The sequence below is a fragment of the Zosterops lateralis genome, assembly GCF_965231275.1.
Source record: "Zosterops lateralis genome assembly, chromosome: 27".
NCBI lineage: Eukaryota > Metazoa > Chordata > Aves > Passeriformes > Zosteropidae > Zosterops > Zosterops lateralis.
In genome coordinates, this window is record NC_139787.1 from 1228297 (window position 1) to 1251840 (window position 23544).

The following is a 23544-nucleotide window of genomic DNA, read 5'->3' on the forward strand; positions in this document are numbered from 1 at the left end:
TTTGCGGAAGTGAAGGGTCTCAGGGGAAGGGATGGCGGCGGGGCCGGGCCGGGATTTCCCGGGAATGGGCCGGAATTGTCCGGGAATGGGCCGGAGTTCCCTGGGGATGCTCCGCGCGCTGCTGGTGGCCGCGCTGGCGGCGGGTGAGGCCTCAGGGAGGGGAGGGAGGGAGATTCCTGAGGGAGGGGAGGGGGAGGAGCGGCCTGGGGGATGTTTTGGGGTCCCTTTGGAGCCTTTGGGGGTCCCCTTTGAGCCCTTTGGGGTCCCTATTGGGGTTCTGGATGAGCCTTTTGGGGTTTCTGTTGAACCTTTTAGGGTTCCCATTTGAGCCTTTAGGGTCCCCATTGGCCCCTTTGGGGTCCTGGCTGATCCTTTTGGGGTCTCCATTGGCCCTTTTGGGGTCCCTTATGAACTTTTTGGGGTCCCCATTGGGCATTTTAGGGTCTCCATTGACCCTTTTTTGTTTTTTTCTTGATCCTTTTAGGGTCCCCACTGGCCCCTTTTGGGGTCCCCATTGGGGTCCTGTCTGAGCCTTTTGGGGTCCCCATTGTCCCCTTTGGGGTTCCCATTCACCATTTTGGGGTCCCCTGAGGCCCTTTTGGGTCCTCATTGGCCTTTTGGGGTCTCCTTGGAGCCTTTTGGGGTCCCCATTGCCCCCTTTGGGGTCTCCACTGGCCCTTTGGGGTCCCCATTGGGGTCCTGGCTGTGCCTTTTGGGGTCTCCATTTCCCCCTTTGAGCCTTTTGGCCCCTTTTGGGGTCTCTGCCCTTTTGGGGTCCCCAGTGGGGTCCTGGCTGAGCCTTTTGGGGTCCCCCATTTGCCCTTTGGGTCCCCATTGACCTTTTGGGGGTCCCCATTTCCCCCTTTGACCCTTTTAGGGACCCCCTTGAGCCTTTTGGGGTCCTGGTTGTTTTTCCTGACCCCATTCCCGTTTTTTCCCCTTTCCAGGTCCGTGTTTGGGGAATTCTGTGCAGAGGAAGATTTACATCCCCCTGAACCACACGGCCCCCTGCGTGCGCCTCCTCAACGCCACCCACCAGATCGGCTGCCAGTGTGAGAATTCCAGGAATTCCGGGAATTTCTGGGAATTTTGGGAATTCTGGGGGGTGTGGGGGACTCTCCTGATGATCCTGGTAGTGGGAGATTGATGGGAATTCCGGGAATTTTGGGAATTCTGGAGGGTGTGAAGAGGTTTTTGCCTCCTCAACGCCACCCACCAGATCAGCTGCCAGTGTGAGAATTCCAGGATTTTGGGGGAATTTCAGGAATTTTGGGAATTCTGAGGGGTGTGGGGAGGGTTGTGCCTCCTCAACGCCACCCACCAGATCGGCTGCCAGTGTGAGAATTCCGGGAATTTCTGGGAATTTGGGGGAATTTTGGGAATTCTGGGGGATGTGAGAGGCTCTCCCGGTGATCCTGGCAGTGGGAGATCAATGGGGATCCTGAGAATTTGGGAATTTTGGGAATTCTGGAGGGTGTGAAGGGGTTTCTGCCTCCTCAACGCCACCCACCAGATCGGCTGCCAGTGTGAGAATTCCAGGAATTCCGGGAATTTTGGGAATTCTGGGGAGTTTTGAAAGGTGTGAGGGACTCTCCCGATGATCCTGGCAGTAGGAGATCAATGGGAATCCTGGGAATTTGGGAATTTTGGGAATTCTGCGGGGTTTTTTGGAGGATGTCAGGGACTGTCCTGGTGATCCTGGCAGTGGGAGATTGATGGGAATCCCAGGAATTTGGGAATTGTGGGGAATTTTGGGAATTCTGGGGGGTGTGGGGGACTGTCCCAGTGATCCTGGTAGTGGGAGATTGATGGGAATTCCAGGAATTTGGGAATTTTGGGAATTCTGAGGGGTATGGGGAGGTTTTTGCCTCCTCAATGCCACCCACCAGATCGGCTGCCAGTGTGAGAATTCCAGGAATTTTGGGGGAATTTCAGGTAAATTTGGGAATTCTGAGGGATGTGAGGGACTCTCCTGATGATCCTGGCAGTGGGAGATTGATGGGAATTTGGGAATTTTGGGAATTCTGGGGGATTTTGAAGGGTGTCAGGGACTCTCCCAGTGATCCTGGCAGTTGGAATTCAATGGGAATCCCAGGAATTTTGGGAATTTTGGGAATTCTGAGGGGTTTTGAAGGATGTCAGAGACTGTCCTGGTGATCCTGGCAGTGGGAGATCAATGGGAATCCCGGGAATTCCAGGAATTTGGGAATTTTTGGAATTCTGAGAGGTTTGAGGGGTCTGAGGGACTCTCCCAGTCATCCTGGCAGTGGGAGAGCCACGGGAATCCCGGGAATTTGGGGAATTTTGGGAATTCTGGGGGGGTTGAGAGGCTCTCCTGGTGACCTTGGTAATGTGAGAGCCACGGGAATCCTGGGAATTTGAGAATTCTCTCCTTTTCCATTAAAAACCATGGAATTTTGATGAATTCCTTGGAATTCTGGTGGGATAATCCCCCATTTCCATCCCACTGCTCTTCCCCTAAAACCTCCATCCCCCTGCTCTATTTTTCCATGGAAAAACCATGGAATTTCAAGGTATTTTCTGGAATTTTGAGGAGATAATTCCTGTATTTCCATCTCACTGCTTTTCCCTAAAACCCTTCATCCTCTTCTCCTGCTTTTCCCTGGAAAAAACATGGAATTTTCAGGAATTTCCCTGGAATTCTGGTGGGACAAATCCCCCATTTCCATCCCACTCTTTTTCCCTAAAATCTCCATCCCCCTGCTCTATTTTTCCATGGAAAAACACGGAATTTTGATGAATTCCCTGGAATTTTGGTGGGATAAATCCCACATTTCCATCCCATTTTTCTTTCCCTCATCCCTCTCCTGTTTTTCCATTAAAAACCATGGAATTTTCTGGAATTCTCTGGAATTTTGCTGAGTTAATTCCTTTATTTTTCTCATCTGCAGCGTCGCTGAGCGGGGACACGGGCGTGATCCACGTGGTGGAGCAGGAGCAGGACCTGGACTGGGCCCTTTCCAAAGGCCCCAACCCCCCGTACATGGTCCTGCTCCACGGGAACCTCTTCAACAGGTGCGGTTTGGAACCCAAAATTTGGGATAAAATCCCATTTTTTAAGTCTTTCCATCACCCCGAGTTGTGGGGTTGGAATATTCTTGATTTAATTGGGATTTTAGAGGTTTATTCCTTGAATATTTATTAAATATTTAATAATATTTGTTGTTAAACTTTGTTTTTCTTCCTTTTTTTTGTTTTATTTCCCTTTTTTTAATATTTTTTTGTTTCTTCCTTTTTTTTTGTTTCATCCTTTTTTTTTGTTTCATCCTTTTTTTTATTTCTTCCTTTTTAAATTTTTTTTTGTTTTTTCCTTTTTTCTTTTTTTTTCTTGTTTTTCTTTTTTTTGTGTTTCGTCCTTTTTTTGGTTTGTTTTTTTCCTTTTTTTCTTTTTTTATTTTTTCTTTTTTTTTGTTTCTTCCCTTTTTTTGTTTATTTTCTTCTTTTTTATATATTTTTTTGTTTCTTCCTTTTTATTTCTTTTTTTTCTTTTTTTTTTGTTTCATCCTTTTTTTGTTTTGTTTTCTTCCTTTTTTATATTTTTTTGTTTCTTCCTTTTATTGTTTTCTTTTTTTTGTTTCATCCTTTTTTTTAATTTGTTTTCTTCCTTTTTATATTTTTTTGTTTCTTCCTTTTTTTCTTTTTTTTTGTTTCTTCCCTTTTTTTGTTTGTTTTCTTCCTTTTTTATATTTTTTTTGTTTCTTCCTTTTTTTTTTTCTTTTTTTTTTTGTTTCTTCCCTTTTTTTGTTTGTTTCTTCCTTTTTTTATTTTTTTGTTTCGTTCGTCCTTTTTTTTTTTTAAATGGGATTTGGCCACTCCCAAATCTGTGGAATATTGATCCCTGATTTTTTTAAAAAAAACCCAAAAATTAACCTTTTTCTTGGAAAAAGTGGCTGAGTTTTTGCCCCACTGATTTTCCCAACATTTTAAGCCCCCAATAATAAAAATCCAGGATTTTTTTCCTTTTTTAAACCCCCCAAAAATAAAAATTAGGGGATTTTTTTCCTTCATTTCCTTGATTCACCCCCAGATTTCACTTTTCTTTGTATAAATCCTTCATTCCAACCCTTTTTTTTCCCTTTTTTAGGGAGATTTTGATGCAGCTGAAAGGAACTTCCCGGATTTCTGGTCTGGCTGTGGCTGCAGCTTCTCCTGCCCCTGCCCAGGGCTTTTCCCCGGGATTGAAGTGTCCCAATGATGGATTTGGTGAGGAAAATTCACTTTTTTCCTTCTTTCTTCCTCATTTTTCCCCCCACATTTTTCATTTTTAACCCATTTTCCTGTTTTAACAGTTTTCCCCCATTTTTCCCTTCACATTTCCCATTTTTATCCCATTTTTATCCCATTTTTATCCCATTTTTATCCCATTTTCCCCCCATTTTCCCCCCATTTTCCCCCCATTTCCCCCCCATTTTTTCCCCATTTTTTCCCCATTTTTTCCCCATTTTTTCCCATTATTCCCTCATTTTCCCCCCATTTCCCCCCCATTTTCCCCCCATTTTTCCCCCCTTTTTCCCCGTTTTTCCCCCACTTTTCCCCACTTCCCCCCTATTTTCCCCCCACTTTTCCCCCCATTATTCCCCCATTATTCTCCCATTTTTACACGAATTTTATCCCATTTTTCCCCCCATTTTCCCCCCATTTTTCCCCCCTTTTTCCCCGTTTTTCCCCCACTTTTCCCCACTTCCCCCCTATTTTCCCCCCACTTTTCCCCCCATTATTCCCCCATTATTCTTCCATTTTTACACGAATTTTATCCCATTTTTCCCCCCATTTTTCCCCCCATTTTTCCCCCAATTTTTCCCCCATTTTTTTCCCAATTTTCTCCCAATTTTTGACCAAATTACCCCCCATTTTTCCCCCATTTTTCCACATTTTTCCCCCATTTTTACCTGATTTTCCCCCCATTTTTCCCTCTTTTTCACCCCATTATTCCCCCATTTTTCCCCCATTTTTCTCCCAATTTTCTCCCAATTCCCTCCCAATTTTCCCCCAATTTTTTACTCATTTTCCCCTGTTTTTTCACCATTTTAGGAGTTTATTCCGAGGCCTATGGCCCGGAGTTTGCCCACTGCAACGGCTCCCTGTGGAACCCCGGGGGCAGCGGAGTTTCCTACGAGGATTTTCCCTTCCCCATTTTCCTCCTGGAAGACGCCAACGAGACCCAAGTGATCAAAGAGGTGCCAAAAAATGGGGGAAAAAAGGAGAAAAAAAGGGAAAAAAAAAATCCATTTAAAGTTTGTTAGAAATCTGACAGGGTTTATAAAAATCTGTTTTAAAAAGTCGTTTAAAAATCTTGAAAAGTTCAAGGAAAAATCCATTAAAAACTCACAAAAATTTAAAAAAAAAAAAGCCAAGACAACAAATAAAAATAATATAAATGATGCAATAATAACAATGTAATAACAGTGTAATATAGTACAATATAATATAATTAATATAATATACTAAAATATATGGTATGATATAACATTATATTATATTATATTATATTATATTATATTATATTATATTATATTATATTATATTAGCAGTACAATAGAGTATAGTATAAAGTAGTGTAATATTATAATGTAATAAAATGTAATATAATATAATGTAATAAAATGTAATATAATATAATATAATGTAATATAGTATAATATAATGCACTATAATCTAATGTAACGTAATACAGTGCAATGTAATATATTATAATGATCCATTATAATATAAAATAATATAGTGATATTGTGTATAAATAAACAACAACGAATTATAAACACATAATAATAAAAATAAGATAAATAAAAAAACTTGCAAAGCTTAAATCCTTTTAAAAAATAATTAAAATTCCATTAAAAATCCTTGTGAAAAAATCCTTTTAAAACATTAATCAAAAACCCATTACAAAAATCCATCAAAAATATTAAAAACTTTGTGAAAAATCAAAAAAAATTCCAAAAAAAATCCCAAAAAAATCCTCTCACTCCCTGCCCCCTTTCTAACCATTCCTGTATTTTTTTCCCCAGTGTTTCCCTGCCCACAACCTCCCCCAGGGGGAGGGGGAAGAATCCATTAAAATCCATTAAAAATTCGTGATGTATCAAGATGTATTAAAATCCATTAGAGTTCATAGGACTCATAAAAACCTAAAAAAAATCCTTGAAAAATCTTTAAAAAATCAGGGGAAAAATCTATTAAAACCTCACAGAAATAAAAAAAAATAAAAGGAAAACACCAAATAAAAATAATATAGATAAATTACGTAGTGATATAATAATAACAATATAGTATAGTATAATATAATATATAATAATAATAATATCGTATAGTATGATGTGGTGCAACACAATATAATACAGCATAATAAAATCTAATGTAATACAGTGTATTATATAATATACAACAATACAATGGGATTTATTACAATAGTAAAACATTATAACTTGAAGTAAGACAATAATACAATATATAAATAAATTGTAATAAATTATAAATATGTAGTAATAAAAAGAAGGTTTAAAAAACTTAAAATTAAAAAATCTGTTAAAAATCCTTGTGAAAAAATCCCTTTAAAAAATTCATCAAAAACCCATTACAAAATCCACCAAAAATATTAAAAATTTTGCGAAAAATCCATAAAAAACCTCAAAAAAATGTTTAAAAAAATCCGAAAAATCCCCAAAAAAATTCCCAAAAAAATCCCAAAAAATCCCCTCACTCCGTAACCCATTTTTAACCATCTCTCTGTATTTTTCCCCAGTGTTTCCGTGCCCACAACGTGCCCCGGGATGGATCTGACGCCCCGGAGTTCCCGCTGTGTGCGATGCAGTTACAGTCTCACATGCACGCGGCCGCCAGCACCGTCACCTGCATGCGCCGCAGCTCCCTGCAGAGCACCTTCAGCATCAACCCCGGTGAGATGGACACTCCCAAGGAATTCTCCTTTTTTTTCTGGTTTTTTTGTGGAATTTTTATGATTTTTAGTGGAATTTTCCTGATTTTTAGTGGAATTTTCCTGATTTTCGCTTCATTTTTGGTGTTGTTTTGACCCCTTTAATGTTTTCTTCTTGTCCCGGATGTTCTTTGTGATCCCTTTGTGGGTTCTGCCTTCAATCCCATCAATTCTTCCCTTTTTTCCATGAAAATCTTCTCGGGAATTCCATTTTTCTCCTGGTTTTTAGTGGAATTCCTGAGAATGTTTTTTTCCCCCAGAGATCGTGTGTGACCCTCTGCTGGATTTCAATGTCTGGAGTTCCCTCCAGCCCATCAACTCCTCGGGGAAGGTGGAGCCCGAGCAGCGCCTCGTCCTGGCCGCCACACGGGTCAGTTCACGGGGAAATAAGGGGAAATATTGGAGAAAATTATGGGAAAATTATGGGAATATTCTGGGAAAAATCAGGGGAAAATCATGGGAAAATCCCTGGAAAAATCAGGGGAAAATCCCAGGGAAATCCTGGGGAAAATCCCAGGAAAATCAAGGAAAAATCATGGGAAAATCCCTGGAAAAATCAAGGGAAAATCAGGGGAAAATTCAAGGAAAATCCCTGGAAAAATCAAGGAAAAATCCTTGGAAAATCCCTGGAAAAATCCTGGGATAATCCCAGGGAAAAATCCCTGGAAAAATCCTGGGATAATCTCAGAGAAGTCCCTGGGAAAATCCCAGGAAAAATCCCAGGGAAATCCTGGGGAAAATCCCAGGAAAGTCCATTGTAAAATCACAAGAAAATCCTGGGAAAATCTTGGGGAAAATCCAGGGAAAATAAGGGGGAAATCCCTGGAAAAATCCCTGGAAAATCCTGGAAAAATCTCAGAGAAAATCATTGGAAAAATCCTGGGATAATCTCAGGGAAGTCCCAGAAAAAATCCCAGGAAAATCATGGAGAAATCCCTGGAAAATTTGTGAAAAAAAAAAAAAAAAACCTGGAAAAATCCTGAAAATACTAATTTTTCTGGAATGTTCTCTGTGTAATTCCCACTTTTCCAGGTGGACAGTCACTCGTTTTCCTGGAACATTCCCTGTGTAATTCCCATTTTTCCAAGTGGATTTTCCAGGTGGACAATCACTGGTTTTTCTGGGATATTTCCTATAGAATTCCCATTTTTCCAGGTGGATAACCACTGGTTTTTCTGGAATATTTTCCATATAATTCCCATTTTTCCAGGTGCACAGTCACTGTTTTTTCTGGAATGTTTTCTATAATTCCAATTTTTCCAGGTGGATAACCACTGGTTTTTTCTGGAATGTTTCCCATATAATTCCTATTTTTCCAGGTGGACAGCCACTCGTTTTTCTGGAACATTCCCTGTGTAATTCCCATTTTTCCAGGTGGATAACCACTGGTATTTCTGGAATGTTCTCTGTGTTTCCAGGTGGATAACCACTGGTTTTTCTGGAATGTTTTCTATATAATTCCCATTTTTCCAGGTGGATAACCACTGGTTTTTCTGGAATGTTCTCTGTGTTTCCAGGTGGACAGTCACTCGTTTTTCTGGAATGTTTTCTATATAATTCCCATTTTTCCAGGTGGACAGCCACTCGTTTTTCTGGAATGTTTTCTATGTAATTCCCATTTTTCCAGGTGGACAGCCACTCGTTTTTCTGGAACGTGGCCCCGGGGGCCGAGGGCTCCGTGGGCTCCTTTGTGTCTCTGCTGGCGGCGGCTCAGGCCCTGCAGGGAGCCCCGGGGGCCCAGAGCCTGCCCAGGAACGTCTCTGTCTTCTTCCAGGGGGTAGAGCCTTTCCTTTCCTTTCCTTTCCTTTCCTTTCCTTTCCTTTCCTTTCCTTTCCTTTCCTTTCCTTTCCTTTCCTTTCCTTTCCTTTCCTTTCCTTTCCTTTCCTTTCCTTTCCTTTCCTTTCCTTTCCTTTCCTTTCCTTTCCTTTCCTTTCCTTTCCTTCCTTCCCTTCCCTTCCCTTCCCTTCCCTTCCCTTCCCTCCTTCCTCCTTCCCTTCCCTTCCCTTCCCTTCCCTTCCCTCCCTTCCCTTCCCTTTCCCTTTCCCTTTCCCTTTCCCTTTCCCTTTCCCTTTCCCTTTCCCTTTCCCTTTCCCTTTCCCTTCCCTTCCCTTCCCCTGAACTTCCCCTGAACTTCCCCTGAACTTCCCATCTTTTCCATTTTTTCCTTCCTTTTTTCTCTTTCTTCCCTGTTTTTTTTTTCTTTTTTCCATTTTTACCTTTCTTCCCATTTATTTCCTTTCTTTTTCCATTTCTTTCCCATCATTCCTTGGTTTTTCCTTCCTTTCCTCCCTTTTCCCTCCTTTTCCCCCCTTTTCTCCTTTTCCCCTTTCCCTTTTTCCCTTTCTCTTCCCCTTTTTCCATTCCCCTTTTACTTTCTCATTTCCCTTTCCCCTTTTTCCTTTTCCCCCTTTTTTCTCCTTTTCCCTTCCCTTTTCCCCCCTTTCCCCCTTTTCCCCCCCTTTTTCCCCCTTTTTCCCCTTTCCCCTTTTCTCCTTTTCCCTTTTTTCTCTTTCTCTTCCCCTTTCCCCTTTTACTTTCTCCTTTCCCTTTTTCCCCTTTTCCCTTTTCCCCTTTTCCCTTTTCCCCTTTTCCCATTTCCCTTTTCCCCTTTTCCCTTTCCCCTTTTTTCCCTTTTTCCCCTTTTCCCTTTTTCCCCCTTTTCCCCTTTTTTCTCCTTTTTCCTTTTTGCCGCTTTCCCCCCTTTTCCCCCTTTTTCCCTTTTCCCTTTCCCATTTTTCCCTTTCTTTTCCACTTTCCCTTTCCCCTTTTTCTCCTTTTCTCTTTTCCCCTTTTTCTCCTTTTCCCTTTCCCCCTTCTTCCTTTTTCCCTTTCCCCTTCTCTTTTTCCCTTTTACCCTTTTCACTTTTCCCATTTCCCTTTTTTCTCCTTTTTCCCCTTGTTCCTTTTTCCCCCTTTTCCCATTTTCTTTTCCCCTTTTCCCTTTCCCCCTTTCCCCATTTCCCGTGTCCCCCCGTCACTCGGGGTCCGTTATTCCATTATTCCCCGTTCCAGGAGACGTTTGATTACATCGGGAGCTCGCGGCTGGTGTTTGACATGGAGCAGGACAAGTTTCCCCTGGGGCTGCACAACATCCACGCCTTCCTCGAGCTGGGCCAGGTCAGGGAGCCCAGGTTTCCCCAGAATTCCCTCCCTGGGGCTTTGTTTTCCTGGAATTCCCTGGAGTTTTCCCTGGAATTTCTTCCCTTGGGGTTCATTTCCTAGGAATTCCCTCAGTTTCCCCTGTAATTCCCTCCCTGAGGTTTCGTTTGCCTGGAATTCCCTCCCTGAGGGTTCATTTCCATGGAATTCTCTGAGTTTTCCCTGAAATTCCCTCCCTGGGGCTCCTTTTCTACTGAATTTCCAGGAGTTTTCCCTGGAATTCCCTCCCTGGGGTTTCATTTCCCTGGAATTTCCTGAGTTTTCTCTGGAATTCCTTCCCTGGGGTTTTATTTCCATGGAATTTCTTCCCTGGGGCTCTGTTTCCACAGAATTTCCTGGAGTTTCCCCTGGAATTCCCTCCCTGGGGCTTCATTTCCATGGAATTTCCTGGCTTTTTCCTGGAATTCCCTCCCTGGGGCTCCATTTCCATGGAATTTCCTGAGCTTTTCCTGGGCTCCATTTCCATGGAATTTCCTGAGCTTTTCCTGGAATTCCCTACCTGGGGTTTCATTTTCCTGGAATTCCCTCCCCAGGGTTTCATTTCCCTGGAATTCCCTGAGTTTCCCCTGGAATTCCCTCCCTGGGGGTTCATTTCCGTGGAATTCCCTCAGTTTTCCCTGGAATTCCCTCCCCAGGGTTTCATTTCCCTGGAATTCCCTCCTTGAGGTTCCATTTCCCTAAAATTCCCTGAGGTTCCCCCAGAATTCCCTGAAGTTTTTCCTGGAATTCCCTCCCTGGGGCTCCTTTTCAATGGAATTCCTTGGAATTTTTCCTGGAATTCCCTCCCTGGGGCTCCTTTTCCCTGGAATTCCCCCCCTGCAGCTCCATTTCCATGGAATTCTCTCCCTGGGGCTTCATTTCCCTGGAATTTCCTGAGTTTTCCCTGCAATTTCCTGGGTTTTCTCTTGAATTCCCTCCCCAGGGTTTCATTTCCATGGAATTCCCTCCCTGGGGCTTCATGTCCATGGAATTCTCATCCCTGCGGCTGGGTTTTCCCTGGAATTCCCTGAATTTTCCCTGGATTTCCCATCCCTGGGGCTGGGTTTTCCCTGGAATTCCCTGAGTTTTCCCTGGATTTCCCTGAGTTTTCCCGGATTTCCCTGAGTTTTCCCGGATTTCCCATCCCTGCTGTTCAGGTGTCCCTGAGGAGCGACTCGGTGCTGTGGATGCACACGGACCCCGTTTCCCGACAGAACCAATCCCTGGATCAGCAGGTGAGCCTGGAATGTCCCAAATCCCAAAATATCCCAGTCCCAAAATATCCCAGCCTGGAATGTCCCAAATCCCAAAATATCCCAGCCTGGAGTGTTCCCAAATCCCAAAAAAAATCCTGTCCTGAAAAATCCCAGCCTGGAATGTCCCAAATCCCAAAATATCCCAGCCTGGAATGTTCCCAAATCCCAGAAAAATCCCATCCCAAAAAATCCTACCCTGGAATCTCCCTGAGAATGTTCCAAATCCCTAAAATACCCCAGCCTGGAATGTTCCAAATCCCAAAATATCCCAGCCTGGAATGTTCCAAATCCCAAAATATCCCAGCCTGGAATGTTCCAAATCCCTAAAATATCCCAGCCTGGAATGTTCCAAATCCCTAAAATATCCCAGCCTGGAATGTTCCAAATCCCAAAATATCCCAGCCTGGAATGTTTCCAATCCCAAATTTCCCTGCCTTTTCCTGGTGCAGTCCCTTCTCCCCACCCTCTGGAATTCCCAGAACCCCCAGAATTCCCGGAATAATCCCCATTTTCCCATTTTCCCAGGTTCAGTCCCTTCTCTCTGCCCTCCAGAATTCCCATTTTTTTTTCCATTTTTTTCCATTTTTTCCATTTTTTCCCATTTTTCCCCGGTTTTTCCCGGTTTTTCCTATTTTTTCCCCATTTTTTCCAGGTGCAGACTTAATTCACATTTTTTTTTCCCATTTTCCCACATGCAGACCCTGCTCTCCACCCTCCAGAATCCCCAGAACCCCCAGAATTCCCGGAATAATTCCCATTTTCCCAGGCGTTTTCCCTCCTGTCCACCCTCCAGAATTCCCAGAATTCCTGTTTTTTTCCTGGAATTCCCTTTTTTTTCCCCAGAATTCCTGTTTTTCCCCTTATTTTTCCAGGTGCAGACCCTCCTGTCCACTCTAGAATTCCCAAAATTCCTACTTTTTTCCTGGAAATCCCTTTTTTTTCCCAGAATTCACTTTTTTTTTCCTGCTTTTCCCAGGTTCAGACCCTGCTGTCTGCTCCAGAATTCCGGGTTTTTTTCCTGGAATTCCCAGAATAATTCCCTTTTTTTCCCATTTTTTCCCATTTTTTCCTCCCTTCCCAGGTTCAGACCCTCCTGTCCACTCTCTGGAATTCCCAGAATTCCCAGAATTCCCGGGATAATTCCATTTTCCCCATTTTCCCAGGTCCAGTCCCTGCTCCAGGCCCTCCAGAATTCCCAGAACCCCCAGAATTCCCGGAATAATCCCCATTTTTCCCCATTTTTCCCTGTTTTCCCAGGTGCAGTCCCTGCTCCAGGCCCTCCGGAGTTCTGGCTCGGGGGTTCCCGGGATTTCCCTTCGGGAACCGGGATTTTCCCAGCCCCTCCCGCCCTCGTCATTCCAGAGGTTCCTCCGGGCCCGGAGCCTCCCCGGGGTGGTGCTCACTGACCACAGCACCGAGTTCAGGAACAGGTAAAATCCAGGAATTTCCTTTTCCAGGGATTTTCCACCCCAAAATCCGGGGATTTCCAGCAGGATTTGACTCTTCCCATGGGAATCCCATTCTAAAAATCTGGGAATTCCCTTTTCCAAGGGATTTTCCACCCCAAAATCCGGGGATTTCCAGCAGGATTTGACTCTTCCCATGGGAATCCCATTCTAAAAATCTGGGAATTCCCTTTTCCAAGGGATTTTCCACCCCAAAATCCGGGGATTTCCAGCAGGATTTGACTCTTCCTGTCGAAATCCCATCACAAAAAATCTGGGAATTCCCTTTTCCAAGAGATTTTCCACCCCAAAATCTGGGAATCCCCGTAGGAGCTGCTCGTTCTTGTGGGAATCCCATCCCAGAAATCCGGAATTGCAGCAGGATTTGGCTCTTCCCATGGGAATTTCATCCCAAAAATCCCTGGATTCCCTTTTCCAAAGGATTCTCCACCCCAAAACCCAGGAATTCCAAGGGGATTTTCTTCCCATCCCAAAAATCCGGAATTCCAGCAGGATTTGACTCTTCCCATGGAAATCCCATCCCCAAAACCCCCAGATTCCCTTTCCAAGGAATTTTCCACCCCCAAAATCCAGGATTTCCAGTAGGATTTGCCTGTTCCTGTGAGACTTTCATCCCAAAAAAATCCCAAGTTTCCTTTTCCAGGGATTTTCCACCCCAAAATCCGGGGATTTCCAGCAGGATTTGACTCTTCCTGTCGAAATCCCATCACAAAAAATCCGGGAATTCCCTTTTCCAGGGATTTTCCACCCCCCAAATCCAGGATTTTGAGGCAGATTTTCTCCCATCCCGTGGGAATTTGGGGAATTGTGGGAATTGTGGGAATGCTCGGAGCAGCGCGAGGGAATCGCTCGTTCAGGCGGGAGAAAATTCCGGGTTTTTTGTTGGTTTTTTTGGGAAGAGGCTCCGGGGCCGGAGGAGCCGCAGCTGCGACTCCCGAGCAGCCCCGGGGGGTTTGTGGGGTCGGTTTGGGGTCGTTGCTCTGCGGGTCCTGAGGGGGTTATTGGGGTCACCTCCCCTGACCCCGATCCGGCTTTTCCGAAGGAATTCTGGGATGGAGGTTTGGGAATCTCCAAAATCCCCAAATCCCAAATTCTCCAAAACCGTCAAATCCCAAAATCCCCCAAATCCAAAAATGCCAAAACCCAAAAACCCAAAATCCTCAAATCCCAAAAACCCCGAACCCCAAAATCTGACAAATCCCCAAATCCCAAAAACTCTAAATCCCCAAATTCCCAAATCCCAAAAATCCCAAATCCAAAAGCTCCAAATCCCAGAAACTCCAAATCCCCAAAATCCCTCAAATCCCCAAAATCCCAAATCCAAAAACTCCAAATCCCAAAAACCCCAAAATCCCCAAATCCAAAACCCCAAATCCCAAAGTCCCCAAAACCCTTAAATTGCAAAAATTCCAAATCCCAATCCAAATTTCCTGAGGAATTCCCTTTTCCCTCAGGAATTTTTCCATGATTTTCCCAGATTTTATCCCCAGATATTTCCAGGAGAATTCCCATTCCCATCAGGATTTTCTCAGATTTTATCCCCAGATATTTTCAGGGGAATTCCTGATCCCATCAGAAAAATTTTCCAGGATTTTATCCCCAGATATTTCCAGGGGAATTCCTGTTCCCATCAGGAATTTTTCCAGGATTTTCCCAGATTTTATTCCCAGATATTTCTAGGGGAATTCCTGTTCCCATCAGGAATTTTTCCAAGATTTTCCCAGATTTTATCCCCAGATATTTCCAGAGTAATTCTTGATCCCTTCAGGAATTTTTCCAGGATTTTCCCAGATTTTATTCCCAGATTTTATCCCCAGATATTTCCAGGGGAATTCCCTTTCCCAGTGGAATTTTTCCAGTTTTTATTCCCAGATATTTCCAGGGGAATTCCCATTCCCATCAGGAATTTTTTCAGGATTTTATTCCCAGATATTTCCAGGAGAATTCCCTTTCCCATTAGGAATTTTTTCAGGATTTTATTCCCAGTTATTTCCTGGGGAATTCCTGATCCCCTCGGGAATTTTTCCAGGATTTTATTCCCAGATATTTCCAGGGGAATTCCCAATCTCATTAGGAATTTTTCCATGATTTTCCCGGTTTCTCCCCAGGTATTTCCAGAGCATTTACGACACGGCCGAGAACATCGGGATCCGTTATCCCGAGGGAATGAGCCCCGAGGAGAGGCTGGAATTCGTCACCAACACCGCAAAGGTCCTGCAGCATTCCCGGGAATTCCGGGGGTTTGGGAATTCCAGGGATTCCTGAGAGTCGGGGATTCCTGGGGTTTGGGATCTGGGAATTCCAGGGATTCCTGGGTTTGGGATCCATGGAGTCCTGGGAATTGGGATCCAGGAATTCCTGGGAGTTGGGAGCTGGGGATTCCTGGGGTTTGGGAATTCCTGGGATTTGGGAATTTCTGGGATTTGGGGATTTCTGGGATTTGGGAGCTGGGATTCCTGGGATGTGGGATCCAGGAGATTCCTGGGGTTTGGGATTTGGGATCCAGGGGATTTGGGGTCTGGGGATTCCTGGGGTTTGGGATTTGGGGCTCAGGATCCAGGGGTTTGGGATCTGGGGATTCCTGGGATTCCTGGGAGTTGGGGGTTCCTGGGATTTGGGAGTTGGAATTCAGGATCTGGGGAATTCCTGGGATTTGGGAGCTGGGGATTTGGAATCTGGGATTCCTGGGATGTGGGATTCAAGATCCAGGTGATTCCTGGGAATCAGGAGCTGCGAATTCCTGGGATTGGGAATGGGAACTGGAGGGGAGGGAAAGGTGCGAAAAGGAGCGGGAATTAATCCTGAGGGATTTGGGAATTGTGGGAAAGGAGGGAAAAGCCAGGAATAAAGGACTGGAAAGATCCAGGGGATTCCTGGGATCTGAGAACTTTGGGATCTGGGATCTTTAGAATCAGGAACTTTGGGAATTTTGGGATCGGGAACTTTGGAAACTTTGAGATCTGGGATCTATGGGATCTGGGAACTTTGGGACTGGGATCTTTGGGAACGCGAACTTTGGAAACTTTGGGATCTGGGATCTTCGCGATTGGAAACTTTGGGATCTTTGGGATTGGGATCTCTGGGACTGGGATCTCTGTCCCGGGCTGTGTTTTCCCGGGAATTCCGGGAACCCCAGGACTGATCCCATTCCCTGCAGGCGCTGGCCGAGGTGGGGACGCTGCTGGCCCGGACTCTGTTCACCCTGGCCGGGGGAACCGCCGGCATCGAGAGCATCCAGGCCGACCCACAAACGGTGGGAATTCCGGGAATGTTGGGTGGGAATGTCTGCTGGGAGTGCTAGGAATTCTGGGACTGTTCATTAGGAACGTTCATTGGGAATATTCATTGGGAATATTCATTGGGAACGTTTAATGAGAGTGTTCGTTGGGAATGTCCATTGGAAATGGATATTGGGAATATTGGGAACGTTCATTGGGAATGTTTAATGGGAATGGTCATTGGGAACTTTCATATGGAATGATGGGAATGTTGATTGGGAATGTTCATTGGGAATGACGGCAATGTTCATTGGGAAAGTTTATTGGGAACGTTGGGAACGTCCATTGGGAATGATGGGAATGTCCATTGGGAACGTCCATTGGGAATGATGGGAACATTCATTGGGAACATTCATTCCATTGGGAATAGTCATTGGGAATTTTTAATGGGAATGATGGGAACGTTCATTGGGAATGATGGGATTGTTCATTGGGAACATTTATTGGGAACGTCCATTGGGAATGGTCATTGGGAATGATGGGAATGTTCATTGGGAAGGTTCATTGGGAACATCCATTGGGAACGTCCATTGGGAATGATGGGATTGTTCACTAGGAATGTTCATTGGGAATGTTTAATGGGAACGTTTAATGGGAACATTTAATGGGAATGTCCATTGGGAATGTCCGTTGGGAACGCTCATTGGGAACATTCATCGGGAATGATGGGAACGTCCATTGGGAACGATGGGAATGTTCATTGGAATGTTCATTGGGAACATTTATTGGGAATGTCCATTGGGAATGTTCATTGAAAATGTTTAATGGGAATATCCATTGGGAACTTTCATTTGGAATGATAGGAATGTCCATTGGGAACAATGGGAACGTTCATTGGGAACATCCATTGGGAATTCTGGGAGTGTTCCTTGGGAATGTTGGGAGTGTTGGGAATTCTGGGAATGTTGGGCTGGAACTCCCCCATTAGCCTGGTTTTTCTGGAATGCTCAGGGTTGGGATCCCTGAGATTGGAATCCTCAATTTTCCTGGAATTCCTGGAATTAGAATCCTGAATTTTCCTGTTCCTGGAATTCCTGGAATTAGAATCCCAAATTTTCCTGAAATCCCTGGGATTAGAGTCCCCAATTTTCCTGGAATTCTTGGAATTAGAATCCCCAGTTTTCCTGGAATGCTCAGGGTTGGGATCCCTGGGATTGGAATTTTCCTGGAATTCCTGGAATTAGAATCCACAATTTTCTTGGAATTAGGATCCCAAATTTTCCTGAAGTTCCTGGAATTGGAGTCCCCAATTTTCCTGGAATTCTTGGAATTCAAATCCAAATTTTCCTGGGATCCCCATTCCCATCTCTCTCCTGCTCTTTTCCCTGGGCACTGCTCCATCCCTGACCTCCCTGCCCGGGGCCTGATGGAATTCCAGGGTTTTCCTGATGGAATTTGGGATTTTCCCTGATGGAATTCCCTGTTTTCCCCAGGTCACTCGGCTCCTCTATGGATTCCTGATCAACTCCAACAATTCCTGGTTCCAGTCCGTGATCAAACCTGACCAGAAGGGGATCCTGGGTGAGAAAACACTGGAAATTCCCACTTTTCCTGCTCTAATTCCCACTTTTCCTGCTGTAAATCCCATTTCTCCCACCTGTAATTCCCAATTTCCTGCTGTGATTCCCATGAGCTGCAATCCCCATTTTTCCTGCCTGTAGTTCCTGTTTTCCTGACAATAATTCCCACTTTTCCAGGCCCTTTCCCCCAGCACTACAGTGACCTTTTCAGCCAGAATTCCCATTGCTTTTCCCATTGTTTTTCCCACTTTTCCCATTATTATTCCCATTGTTTCCAGGCCCATTTCCCCAAGCACTACATGGCCATATCCATTCTGAATCCCATTTTCCCATTGTTTTTCCCATTATTTTTCCCTGTTGTTCCAGGCCCGTTTCCCCAGCACTACAATGACCTTTTCAGCCAGAATTCCCATTGTTTTTCTCATTTTTCCCATTATTTTTCCCTGTTTTTCCAGGCCTGTTCCCCCAGCACTACAGTGACCTTTTCAGCCAGAATTCCCATTATTTTCCCATTGCTTTTCCCATTGTTTTTCCCATTTTTCCCATTATTTTTCCCTGTTTTCCAGGCCCTCTTCCCCAGCACTACATGGCCGTGTCCATCCAGAATTCGCACTTTTCCTGTCCCCAATCCCATTTTCTTGTCTCCAATCCCATTTTTCCCATGTTTTTCTCATTTTTCCTGTTCCAAATCCCACTTTTCCCATTATTTTTCCCTGTTGTTCCAGGCCCATTTCCCCAGCACTACAGTGACCTTTTCAGCCAGAATTCCCATTGTTTTTCCCATTGTTTTTCCCATTATTTTTCCCTGTTGTTCCAGGCCTGTTCCCCCAGCACTACAGTGACCTTTTCAGCCAGAATTCCCATTATTTTTCCCTGTTTTCCCTGTTGTTCCAGGCCCGTTTCCCCAGCACTACGTGGCCGTGTCCAGCCCCACCAACACGACGCAGCTGCTGCAGGCCGTGCTGGGGAACCTCACCGGGGTCAGGGTCAACCTCACCCGCGAGGAGTGTCTGAACCCCGGCAAAAACCCCGCACTGCAGCACCAGGTCAGCCTGGGAATGTGGGATTTGGGATGGGGATAATGGGATTTGGGATTGGGATAATGGGATTTGGGATTGGGGCTGTGCTGGGGAACCTCACTGGGACCAGAGTGAACCTCACCCGCGAGGAGTGTCTGAACCCCGGCAAAAACCCCGCACTGCAGCACCAGGTGAGACTGGGAATGTGGGAATGGAGTCAGGAATAATGGGGTTTGGGATTTGGGATTTGGGATTTGGGATTGGGGATTGGGGATTTGGGATTGGGGAACCTGACCGGGGTCAGGGTCAACCTCACGCGGGAGGAGTGTCTGAACCCCGGCAAAAACCCCGCACTGCAGCACCAGGTCAGCCTGGGAATGTGGGAATAATGGGATTTGGGGTCAGGGATAATGGGGTTTGGGATTTGGGATTGGGGAACCTCACCGGGGTCAGGGTGAACCTCACCCGGGAGGAGTGTCTGAACCCCGGGAAAAGCCCCTCACTGCAGCACCAGGTGAGACCTGGGAATGTGGGAATGGGGTCTGGGATAAGAGGGGAGAACTGGGAATATGGGAAAATTGGGATTTGGGGTCAGAATCCCAGGAAAAATCCAGGATTGCAGCCAGAGCTGAGGACTGGGATAATGAGATTGGGACCAGGGATAATGGGAATGGGATTTCAGGGTCAGAATCCTGGGAAAAACCCGGGATTGCAGCACCAGGTGAGGCATTGGAATGTGGGAAAATTGGGGTTTGGGATTTGGGGTTGGGGCCGTGCTGGGGAACCTCACCAGGGTCAGGGTGAACCTCACCCGGGAGGAGTGTAGAACTCTCATTTTTCTGTGTTTTATTCTCATTTTTCCACGTAAAATTCCCATTTTTTTGGCTCTAATTCTCATTTTTCCATGTTTAATCCCTGTTTTCCCAGCTGTTCGAGTACTGGTGGTCGCAGGGCCCCCTGGCAGGGAACTCCAGCTCCAGGCTGGGGGGCTGTGTCCGCTCCGGTGTCCGTCTGTCCCCCGCCCTGTCCCCGGCCTTCGAGCTGCGCCGATGGGACTCCACTGAGTTCTCCACGTGGACTGAGAGCAGGTGGAAGGACATCAGGGCTCGGATCTTCCTGGTGGCCAGCAGGGACATGGAGGTGACAGTGGGGACATTGGGGACACTGGGGACACCACGGGGACATTGGGGACACTGGGGACACCCAGGGAACACCATGAGGGCACTGAGGGGACACAGGGACAGACACAGGACACAAGGACATCAGGGCTCGGATCTTCCTGGTGGCCAGCAGGGACATGGAGGTGACAATGGGGACACTGGGGACGCCATAGGGACACTGGGGACACCCAGGGGACACTGAGGGGACAGAGGGACTCCACCGAGTTCTCAGCGTGGACTGAGAGCAGGTGGAAGGACATCAGGGCTCAGATCTTCCTGGTGGCCAGCAGGGACATGGAGGTGACAATGGGGACACCATGGGGACATTAGGGACACCCAGGGGTCACAGGGGACAGGGGACACTGAGGGGACACAGGGACACAGGACATCAGGGCTCGGATCTTCCTGGTGGCCAGCAGGGACATGGAGGTGACATTGGGGACACTGGGGACACCATAGGGACACTGGGGACACCCAGGGGACACTGAGGGGACAGAGGGACTCCACTGAGTTCTCCACATGGACTGAGAGCAGGTGGAAGGACATCAGGGCTCGGATCTTCTGGTGGCCAGCAGGGACATGGAGGTGACACTGGGGACATTGGGGACATTGGGGACACCACGGGGACAGAGGGACACAGGGGACACAGGGGACAGAGGGACAGGGACATGGAGGTGACAGCAGAGACACCATAAGGACACCGGGGGGGACATGAGGGACACTGAGGGGACAGAAGGGACACTGAGGAGGGCACAGGGACAGAGGGGACGTGGGGAGGGACTCTGGGGTCATCCCAATCCCAAATCCCCAAATTCCCAATCCCAAATCCCCAATTCTCATTCCCAAATTTTCCCGTTTTTCCAGCTCCTCACTCTGTTCCTGGGGTTGCTGGTGCTGCTCCTGTCCCTGCTCTGCACCTTCCTCACCCCACATCCCCAAATCCCCAAAATCCCCAAATACCCAAATCCCAAATCCGCAAAATTCCCAATTCCTGATCCCAAAATTCCCATTTTTCCATTTCCTGGTGTTCCTGGGGCTGCTGGTGCTGCTCCTGTCCCTGATCCCCGCGATTCCTGGGGCAAATCCCAAACCCCCAAATCCCAAAAATTCCCAATCCCAAAAATCCCCAATTCCTGATCCCAAATTCCCGTTTTTCCCATTTTTCCAGCTCCTCACTCTTTTCCTGGGGCTGTTGGTGCTGTTCCTGTCCCTGATCCCAGAGATTCCTGGGGCAAATCCCTGAATCCCCAAATCCCAAATCCCCAATTCCCAAATTCCCAAAATCCCCATTTCTCATTCCCAAATTCCCGTTTTTCCAGCTGCTGACGCTGTTCCTGGGGCTGCTGGTGCTGTTCCTGTCCCTGCTTTGCACTTTCCTCATCAACTCCAAGGCCGACGTTCTCTTCAGCCAACCCGGCCCCGGAGGGTACTGAGGGACATCCCGGGAAATGCGGGGATTTCCTTGGGAAAATCCGGGAAAAACTCGGGAATTTCCTTGGAAAACTCCGTGGAATGGGCCTGGAAAAAACACGGAAATTTCTGTCAGAAAAATCCATGGAATGGGCCTGGAAAAAATGGGAATTTCCTTTGGAAAAGTCCACAGAATTAGCCTGGAAAAAAACAGGATTTCCTTTGGAAAATTCCTGGAAAACCTTGGGAATTTCCTCAGAAAACTCCACAGAATGAGCCTGGAAAAAACAGTATTTCCTTTGGAAAAGTCCTGGAAAACCTCGGAAATTTCCCTTGGAAAAGTCCATGGAATGGGCCTGGAAAAAAATGGAAGTTTCCCTTGGAAAACTCTGGGAAAACCTTGGGAATTCTCCTTGGAAAACTCTATGGAATGGGCCTGAAAAAAACAGGAATTTCCTCTGGAAAAGTCCATGGAATGGGCCTGGAAAAGTTGGGATCACCCTCGGAAAACTCAACGGAATGGGCCTGGAAAGAAATGGGAATTTCCTTTGGAAAACTCCCTGGAAAACCTTGGGAATTTCCCTTGGAAAAATCGGTGGAATGAGTCAGAAAAAAATGGGAATTCTCCCGTGAAAAACTCCATGGAATGGGCCTGGAAAGAAACAGGAATTTCCTTTGGAAAAATCCAGGAATGGGCCTGGAAAAAGCAGGAATTCTCCTTTGGAAAACTCCTGGAAAATCTTGGGAAATTCTCCTTGGAAAAGTCCACAGAATGGCCTGAAAAAAACGGGAATTCTCCTTGGAAAACTCCAGGAAAGTCGGGATCACCCTCAGGAATCTCCCGACGCTGGAAATGCCAGAGGCATTCCCAGGAAATGGGAATTCCCAAAATTCTGCCTTGGGAAATTCCCAAAATTCCAGGTTGGATCCATGTCCTGGGTGAGAAATTCCTGGAATTCCGGGTTGGATTCGGTGCCCCAAGTGAAAAAATCCAGGAATTTCTGGGTTGGGTCAATGTCCTGAGTGGGAAATTCCCGGAATTTTCCCAGAATTCCATCATTTTTTTTCCCAAAATCCAGATAAATGAAGGACAAAGAGGAGAAATTTTTTGGGAATTTTTTGGGGAATTGTGAGGAATTCCAAGGGGAGGGTCTGGGAATGTCCCGATGGAAAAATTCCTTCTTTTTTTTTTTTTTTAATTTTTTTCCTGGGATTTGTAAATATTTTCAATAAATCCATGGAACTCCCAAGGAACTTTTTGTAATTCCGGGTTTCTTTTCTCGGGGGAGCCACAAAAAAAAAAAAAAAAAATTAAAGGGAAAAAATTTTGGGAATTGGAGTTGGGATTTGAGGGAAAAGGGATGGGATTTGGATCCCAAAATAATCATGGAAAATGGCTGGAAATTCCTGGGGAAAAATGGGAATTCCTGGAAAAAAATGGGAATTGGCTGGGAATTCTTGTGAAAAAATGGAAATTCCTGGAAAAAAAATGGGAATTGGGCTGGAAATTCCTGGAAAAATGAGAATTGGTCTGGGAATTCTAGGGAAAATATGGGAATTCCTGGAAAAAATGGGAATTGGGCTGGGAAAGGGCTGGAGAATTCCAAATCCCAAATCCACGTCCTGGAGTGATCCCAAATCCTGGTGGGAAGAGCCAGGAAAAAAAATGGGAAATTCAGGAAAAAATGAGAAGAGCTGAGGAAAAATGGGAAAAAAACGGGAAAAAATTGGAAAACCAGGAAAAAAGGGAAAGGGAAAGAGAAAAAAAAAAAAAAAAAAAAAAAAAAAAAGGGAAAAGGAAGGGGGGAAAAATGGGAAGAGCTGAGAAAAAATATGGGAAAATTAGGAAAAAGAGGAAGGGAAAAAGAGAAATTCCAGGAATTCCTGGGATTGGGAATGAAAAAAATCCCAACAGCACCACAGGAACCTTCCTGACCTTTGGGAACTTTGGGAATTTTTGGATCTTTGGGATTTGTGGGACCTTTGGGATCTTTTGGTTCTTTGGGTTTTCTGGGACCTTTTGGACCTTTGGGATTTGTGGGACTTGTGGAATTTTTGGGATATTTGGGATCTTTAGGATCCTTGGGACCTTTGGGATCTGTGTTATCTTTTGGATATTTGGGATCTTTGGGTTCTTTTGGATCTTTGGGATTTGTGGGATTTTTGGGATTTGTGGGATCTTTGGGTTCTTTTGGATCTTTGGGATTTGTGGGATCTTTGGGATCTTTTGGATCTTTGGGATCTGTGGGATCTTTGGGACCTTTTGGACATTCAGGATTTGTAGGATCTTTTGGACATTTGGGATCTTTGGGTCTTTTGGGACCTTTGGGGTCTTTTGGGAC

At 45.5% G+C, this 23544-nt stretch overlaps 1 protein-coding gene across 1 annotated transcript; it reads left to right on the forward strand.

Annotated features, from left to right (window-relative positions):
* Nucleotides 1-4: 4 nt before the first annotated feature.
* Nucleotides 5-23190, forward strand: NCSTN (nicastrin). The gene is made up of 17 exons (XM_083878754.1): nt 5-143; nt 948-1052; nt 2913-3036; nt 4106-4224; nt 5053-5198; nt 6764-6917; nt 7216-7325; nt 8583-8732; nt 9968-10072; nt 11251-11328; nt 12607-12779; nt 14924-15026; nt 15973-16068; nt 17527-17614; nt 18508-18659; nt 19560-19772; nt 21112-23190. The coding sequence occupies exons 1-17, from the start codon at nt 32-34 to the stop codon at nt 21223-21225; spliced, it is 2142 nt and encodes a 713-aa protein (XP_083734880.1). The 5' UTR covers nt 5-31; the 3' UTR covers nt 21226-23190.
* The last annotated feature ends 354 nt before the right edge of the window (nt 23191-23544 follow it).